At 39.8% G+C, this 8,132-nt stretch overlaps 1 protein-coding gene across 1 annotated transcript; it reads left to right on the forward strand.

The window, feature by feature from the left end:
• The first annotated feature begins 3,125 nt into the window (after window positions 1-3,125).
• Window positions 3,126-7,644, forward strand: LOC128591279 (UPF0729 protein C18orf32 homolog). Its single transcript, XM_053598810.1, has 2 exons — window positions 3,126-3,141; window positions 7,397-7,644. The coding sequence occupies exons 1-2, from the start codon at window positions 3,126-3,128 to the stop codon at window positions 7,642-7,644; spliced, it is 264 nt and encodes an 87-aa protein (XP_053454785.1).
• The last annotated feature ends 488 nt before the right edge of the window (window positions 7,645-8,132 follow it).

The raw sequence follows: 8,132 nt of genomic DNA on the forward strand, positions 1-8,132 counted from the left end.
CAGGAGGAAGGCACAACTCTTCTTATTTTAGATAAATAAAACCTTACTATTAATATTATTTTATAAAAGGGATAATTGAATGAGTATGATGGAGAACCATGCTTTGAAATATTTTGGGCTTGGATAAAACCAGGGAATGGTAGAGAATCAAAGATGTTTCAGAGAATCCAGACACTCTTCTTTTTCCATAATGCTTCTTTCATATTCACTGTAAGATCTGAAAAAGAACGCTCAGTGACGACATAGATAATTCAGAAGTGTTCTCTCTGGAGAGGGCAGGGCTTTTCCTCCTTCTAGGTCAGGGCAGGGCAGCTATTTTAGTCCAAGTGGAAGCAGGAGGTCATGTTAAGGGCTGGGGGCTTAGCCCTGGTGATTACTCCAAAAGAGTAGTCGGGGCACTTGACCTGTGTCCTTCCACTGGGCTAGGAAAAAATCAATTTAGTGCTAAGTGCTTATTCTTCAGATTCAAATAGCATATAAGACTGTAATGACAAACATACTGAGCCAGGGTAACAGGACTCCCACTGAAAGCCTGGAACAACCAGGTCCCAGCAGGGAGGAGGCACATGAAATTGAACAGTGAAATAGGATAGGAGAAATGTCAGGTCAGCGAGACTGGGGCAGCTTGTGGAAACTCATATTCCATTAAGGAGTAGGAAAGATGACCTGGCCCGGGCTATTTAGGATAAAAAAAAAGAAAAGCATTTTCAAGGTTTCCATTTGGTATAGAAATGTTATTGACACACAAATTCTTCTACTAAATTACTTTTATCTCCCAACAAACAAGGAATTGGTTTTCCAAATAGATTGTGTGTCTACCCATCTAGGGGGCATGTTCACCAGGACAGAGTGTTCTCAGAAATTTGGCAGAGTAGTTGGGGGTTGGATTTAATTTTCACCTCTCTAGGGTTTGGTGTGATACTCACTTCCTTTTTTCAAAGGTTCTAAAATGTGTTTCACCCGAGAGGTTAAAAACCCAGTAACCAATGAAAAACAGCCAAATTGTCATGTCCCTTTAATCTCTTGGCTTGTCAGGTGCATCCCCCAGTTGAATTTCATGCACATGTTTATTTCATTTGCATCGGGTTTAACATCTGCTTCCAGGGCCATGCTGGATGTGCAGATTATTCACTGTACAAGTGGGCAGGGCTGCAGGGGAGCAGGGCGGGTGGAAAGGCAGCCAGCCACACTTGGCTTGCCAAGCTGTGCTGTGTGATGTGGGTCCCTGGGGGCCCAGAAAAAGGGACACTTTCTTGTATTTTACACAAAGGGCTAGCAAATGCCCTGGGTTGCCCCTAAGGTCTTTGGGATCCTAGCCCCCCTGAGATGTGCCTGGCATAATGCTTCGTGCACAGCGTTGTCCAGTAAATGCTTCTGATGATAGTTGTGGATATATCACAATTCCATGGGAAGAGCCTGTGGGCTTTGCAGGGGGAGAACTTCAGTGCCTGGTGCTTGATACAGTAGCTGTATTTCATCCTTTGAAAATATTTGGTATATGCGCTGACATTTTTCTTCTCTTGGTCTTTTGGGTAGTTATACTTGAAGGAAAACAGGCCTCAAATTGCTTGGTGTCTCACAAACATATAGAGCTTAGATATAAAAACCCTGAGAAATGTAAGAAAAATGTGTTATCTGCACAAACAAGGGAAAGGGCAGTAGGCAGGGGCAGGGTAGAATTCTGTCTTGGAAGGTGCTGTGGGCTCCTTTCCTGCTCAGTACTTCGTGTTCTGTTTCTTGTTCTGGTGATGAGCAGGTGGAAATACTGAGGGCTTGAGTTTTGGAAATGGTCAGATTCTTAGACTGCCTGTGTTATTGAAGTCTACTGCTCCATTTGGTTAATCTGAGGAATGCAAAGGTTCTACAAATGTTAGAATCTCAGCTTGGGACAAGAGTGCCTGCTATAAAATGTCACTGTCCAAGGCAGCTCAGTGATCTGAGGCTTGAGATCTGTTATCCATCTATTGATCCATTTTATCCATCTACCTATCTTTATTACCAAAGAGGGCTTGCTTGCACTGAAGGAGCAGCTATTACAAATGAGGGATAAATTAAAAAACAGTAAGTGGTAGGGACTTGGCAACTGGAGACTTTCCCTCTCCATAGGGAGTGGCCACCACTCCATCTCAGGGGACTGCTTTGCAGAAAGGCAAACATGCAGCTCCAGGGGGTCCATATCTTTTGACTTTTTCAAAAGGAACTGGAACTCAAGATGTGAAATCTCTTTATTATTAAATATTGACAGCCAATTCTAATGTTTATAGAACACTATGCTAACATTGCAAGACCTGTCCTCATGTCATTTCATGACAAATTGGGAGAAATGTGTTGGGCTCATTAGGGGTCTGGGAGCCAGTTTGTGGCCTCTGCTCTAGGATGGGTGTGTGCCCTTCCATACACGTTCCTGCATTATCTTAAAGTTGAGTGGAAAGTGTCTCTACTTTCCATGACTTAAAAAAATTATTAGCTATTTAATGTTGTTATTGAAAGTATTTATTTTAAAACTAAGAGGGTGAACCTTCTTTATGGATCACCCCAAGCTGATTTCTTTTTTATTTAATTTTATCATTAAATCACAGCTGTGTACATTAATGCAATTATGAGGTACAATGTGCTGGTTTTATATACAATTGAAATACTTTCGTGAAACTGGTTAACATAGCCTTCACCACATTTTCTTAGTTAATTGTGTTAAGACATTTATATTCTACACTTAGCAGATTTAACATGTACCCTTGTAAATCTGGGTTTGACTTTCAGAGGAGCGATATCACCCATTCATCCCTTTATCTTTTAGAGGATAGACTGGTTGTATTACTTGAATTACACAGAAAAGAAACATTGTTGTTGATGGTTTATAAAACAGTGCTATTTTCTGAAGCAAAACTATCAAGAATTGTCAATGTAGTCCTCCATGGTCTTCCAGAGGAGGTTTAGGATTGGCCATGAAAAGAGAGGAATGGGAAAGAAACTTAACATTTCTATTTATTGGGAATAGGGCTGTTCTGTATATGCTGGTTTTGAGAGAAAGAATTCTATAAAACAAGATGCCTTAATCTACATTCCCAAGAAGCAATAGCAACTTTCTTGAGAGAAGTGCCATCTGTTTTAATGACTGAGCACCAATGGCGCTCTGCCAAGGTAAATTCTATCAGGCTGGCAGATTACAGAACTGGTGTATGCATGGTTCATAAATACTACTTTTTGCTTGAGAAAAAAATGTCAGTTTACTCATTCCATGTAAGAAAATCTTTTAAGGTTTTATGAAAGAGTTAGAATCAGAATAAAACAGGTCACAATTCAATACTCTTTTATAATAGCATTTAATGTTTTATATTTTATAATTATTTAAATATAAATTATTTAATATTTTACAATGGAGCCGGTTATTTTTCTAATAATTGTCTATAGAAATTCTGTAGTGACCCATGTAATTGCTAGACCACTGGTGACAAAGCACAGTTTCCCCTCTCTTCAGTTTCCCCCTCTTGTCCTTCCTCTGCACAGCAGTTGGCAGTTATTTATTTATTTTGCAGTTTTTTTTTGGTCAGGCTGGGCTTGAACCAGCCACCTCCGGCATATGGGGCCAGCGCCCTACTCCTTTGACCTTATCTTACGATAGATCCTGGCTTGGCAAACACATCTCACTGGCAGAATAAGAATTCAGGAAGCTGGGCAGTGCCTGTGGCTCAAAGGAGTGGGGTGCTGGCCCCATATACTGCAGATGATGGGTTCAAGCCTGCCCTGTACAAAACTGAAAACAAAAAAAAATTTAGGAAGCTCAACAGGACATGGCAGTTTGAATAGCCTTTCTGAACGGGAGCATAAGCCCCCTGGGTGTGTGGGTACTGAGAGGTGAGGGCAGCCTGAGGAGAACCTGGAGCTCCAGTATTTTCTGCTCCACACTGGGGAAGACCCCTTGCTTTCTTGGCAGAATGGGTAGAATTAGCTTTCTATTATGAATGTTGAGGAGTCTGACCATTTTTGTCAGGCTTTTAGATTGATATATGTATATCTATAGCTTCATATTACTATCTACTTAACACCCACCAGTAGCTTCCCGTTAGATTTAGAATAAAATCCAAGATCTTCTCCTTGAGTGACATTATTTTGAACTGGCCTCTGCCTTTTTCTGTGCCCTTGGCTCCAGCTACACTGGCCTTCTTTCTCTTCTTCAAATAGGCTGAGAGCTGTCTCTCTACTTCAGGAGAACCTGTTGGTCCCTCTTTCTTTTTTTTTTTTTTTTTTTTTTTTCTGGAAAAAATTTTAATTTTATCCAAAAATCAGCAAAATAATTATAAAGATAAGCTCATGAAATAATGATAGGAACCCAGTTTTTGGAATTACTTGGGTTCAAATCCTGATGCCACACTTGCTGGTTATGTAAGCTTGAGTGGACTTAAACTTCTGAATTCAGTGCCTCACCTGTAAAATGGCCTCTTTCTTAATGGCTCTTTCCTCAGATCACTGGATTCTTTTCACTTGGGTCTCTTGTTAGACAGGTCTCCTTTGGTGACCCCAATTCTGCCATCACTCCATCCCATCACTGTTTTATTTCCTTCATGGCACTTCTGTGAACTAATCTTATGATTTGCCTCTTGTTAGAATAGAAGCCTTGTGAGAGTAGGAGCTTCGCTGTTATACTTCATTCTATGATCTGTAGAATGTAGGACAGTGATTGGCATGAAGTCAGTGCTCAAAAGTATTTTCTGGATGAATTACAATTTCCTCCCATTCAGTGGCTTTTCCTGCAATCTGTTTTAGTCTTGATTGGAATATAATTTACTATTTGACAGGGATGGGAAAGAACAGGGTTAACAAGTAGGGAAGAAAGGAGAAAAGAAGGAACTGGTGGAATTAGTTATGTGGTTTGAGCAATAAATCACAAAAAGTTTAAGTATGGCCTGAAAACAAAAAAGAAACAAATATATTCTGCTTGAAAGGCAGGCTTTAGGACAGCACCTGTGGCTCAGCGAATAGGGCACTGGTCCCGTATACCAAGGATGGTGGGTTCAAACCCAGCCTCGGCCAAACTGCAACAAAAAATAGCCGGGCGTTGTGGCGGGCGCCTATAGTCCCAGCTACTTGGGAGGCTGAGGCAAGAGAATCACTTAAGCCCAAGAGCTGGAGGTTGCTGTGAGCTGTGATGCCACAGCACTCTACCGAGGGTGACAAAGTGAAACTCTGTCTCTAAAAAAAAAAAAAAAAAAAAGTCAGGCTTTAATATAATCATACAGTGGATGTATTAATAGTTGTGTCAACCATACACAACCAAAGCTCTATCTTTATAATTCTGTGAACGACGAGAAGGCTGGAGACATTTTGCAGACCATTAAATAAATGTGGTAGGATTAAAGTTTGCTTTGAGCCTATCTGCCTGGATAAGAAATGCTATCCCAATAGAAGAAAGGGAAAACATGTCTTCAAGATGATAAGTAACCAGAGATAGAATTCATACCTAGTGCCAGTTTTTAAAAAGAAATTATTTTCCTCACTGCTCTGAAACTCTGTGATGATTCCTATAACTATTTATGAATGTCTCATCAGGGACAAAGGTCAACAGAATTAATCTTTTAGCATCAGAGATATATAAAATATATATTTTTATATAAATATAAAAATAATATTTCTTATCTGTACCCTAAGACGTGTTAAACAGGAGATTTCTCATGGAGATGATAAAATTTTAACTAATGCAGTAAATAATCCATTAAGATTTAATCTATTTTATTTATTTATTTATTTATTTTTGAGACAGTGTCTTGCTCTATTCCCTGAGCTAGAGTGCCATGGCACCATCATAGCTCACTGCAACCTCAAATGTCTAGGCTCAAGTGATCCTCCTGCCTTAGCCTCCCAGTTAGCTGGAACTCGAGGCATGCATCACCAAGCCCAGCTAATTTTTTTTGTTTTGTTTTTAAATTTTTTGTAGAGATGGGAATTAATTATGTTGCTCATACTGTTCTCCAATTTCTGGCCTTAAGCAGTTTCTCCCACCTTAACCTCCCAAAGTGCTGGGGTTACAGGTGTGAGCCACTGACTGCTTCTGGCTTATCATCCTTATTGTTGCCAAATGTCAAAAAGAAAAAAAAAAGTGAAATTCTGTTAAGGGCTACCTCTTGACAGAAAAATCTGAAGTCCTTGTAAGTAAAGCTGGAAATTCTCAGGTTCCCAGAAGATGACTCATCTGACCTTATACTTATCTTCACAAGACCTGAAATACAAGAAAGAAAATGGTTTTCTGTGGTTAAAAGAATTTCATCAACACCAATCCATAGAAGCAGATCAGACACAGGAAAGGTGGATCTCATAACAGTTTTTTGGTTTATTTCACATCTCTTGAACAGAGCTCTAAATGTAATCTCAACAAGAACTGGTATTGCATTTTTGTGGAACATAAATTGCCTTCTCTCCTCTCTATTCTTAGCACCAATTATAATCTTCAGCAGGGCACAGAATTTTAAATTCTTGTGGAATTAATAAGCAGATCCGAGTAAGGGTATTAATGGAAACCCATGTCTGGGACCTGGCCTGTAGTGAAGGTGAGTAAAATCAGTGACTATGAATCTGGGCCATGACATGTTCCAAGCTCACCATTTTGTAGAGATTTTAGGATTGTGGAGTTCTATCACTTTATCAGCTAATATCACATATGGGCTATAATGTGCTGCTATAACAGTGCCTGTGGATTAAACAGCGAAGATTTCTTTCCTGCTCATGCTGTGTGTCCACTGTACATCCACTGTGTGCTCTGCTCATCATTGTCACTCAGGGTCATAGGTAGATGGAGCAGCTACCATCCCAAATGTTGTCAATTACCATGCTTGAAGGGAATGGGTACCCTAAAGGGTCTCACTCTAAGTGGTTAATTAAATGAGCTCATATAGAAATGGCACATGAAACATCATTTCACAACTCATTGAACACAACTCAATGGGCTTGGCCTCACCCACCCAACCACCAGTAGGAAGTGCAGGTATGAGCAAACTAAAGACATTTGCTTGATATTTGCCTGCTTGCTTTTGGCACAGATGGATTGATTTATGAAAGAGGATAAACTGGTTATCATGAAATGTCTTATTTTCCTCATGCAGAATTACCATTGATTCACTGAATCATGATTTTATTTTTTAACATATTTTACATCAATGATTAATGTGCATACACAGATATGTTGAGTAACTGACTATTGACTTAGTAATCAAGGAATCAATTCTTAAAATTCACCAACATTTGCTGCATGGCTTTGCTGAATTATTACATCATTGCTCACTTAGCTAATCCCTGGAATAGATAACATTTTGGTACATTCAGAGAAGGTTGTTGTTGAGGCTTGCCCACTTTGTAGGGTATTAGTGAGCGTTTAAGATTGTGTTTTCAGTGATCACCGTTTAAGAGTTCAAGCCTGTTATAATAGTGTGCATTCCTTGTATTGTCATTCCGGTTCTGCTCTTGGTCTGCAAAAAATTCCTGGAGCCATACATATACCTTCCGATTTCCCCTTTTGTTAGTTGTATATGGCCTAGAAAAGCTGTTCAAGAATCCAATGATAAAAATAAAGGCAAAGTAGACTGTAAAGGTACAGATATAAGTGGATTACCAACAAGAGGACCAGCAGAAATCTCTGATAAAAAGAAAGACTAAAGTGATTTTCCCAAAAGATTTCATCATTTTTAAATGGACCTGACGATATAAAGCACCGTCATTGTAATTGTCTCTGACCATTTTCACTGAGACCAGAATTCTGGGTAGATAGATTAGGTATTTACCTGATATGAATCAGGGAAATACAGGGTATCGATATTTGAAATGTAGTTAGTTAGAATGTGTAAGGGGGCAAAGACAAGATGGCTGACTGAAGCCAGTTTTCCACAGAGGCTCCCATCCAGAGGAGAGTTAAAGGACAGAAATTTAGCAAGTAACCTGGTGGATTAGAACTGCACCAAGAAAGAAGGTTGAAGAATGCGCATCAACCCCACTAAGGTGAGCTGTGACCCCAAGGAAACAAACAAAAGGTACAAAATCCATCACCAAGCAGACGGGAGTCCCCTCCCCCATGAGAACGGCTTGTAGTGCCCCAAAAACAAATGAGCAGAGTTCAAAGGTCCTCCCACTACACTCCATGGGAGAGA

Source organism: Nycticebus coucang, chromosome 1 (genome assembly GCF_027406575.1).
Source record: "Nycticebus coucang isolate mNycCou1 chromosome 1, mNycCou1.pri, whole genome shotgun sequence".
Taxonomy (NCBI): Eukaryota; Metazoa; Chordata; class Mammalia; order Primates; family Lorisidae; genus Nycticebus; species Nycticebus coucang.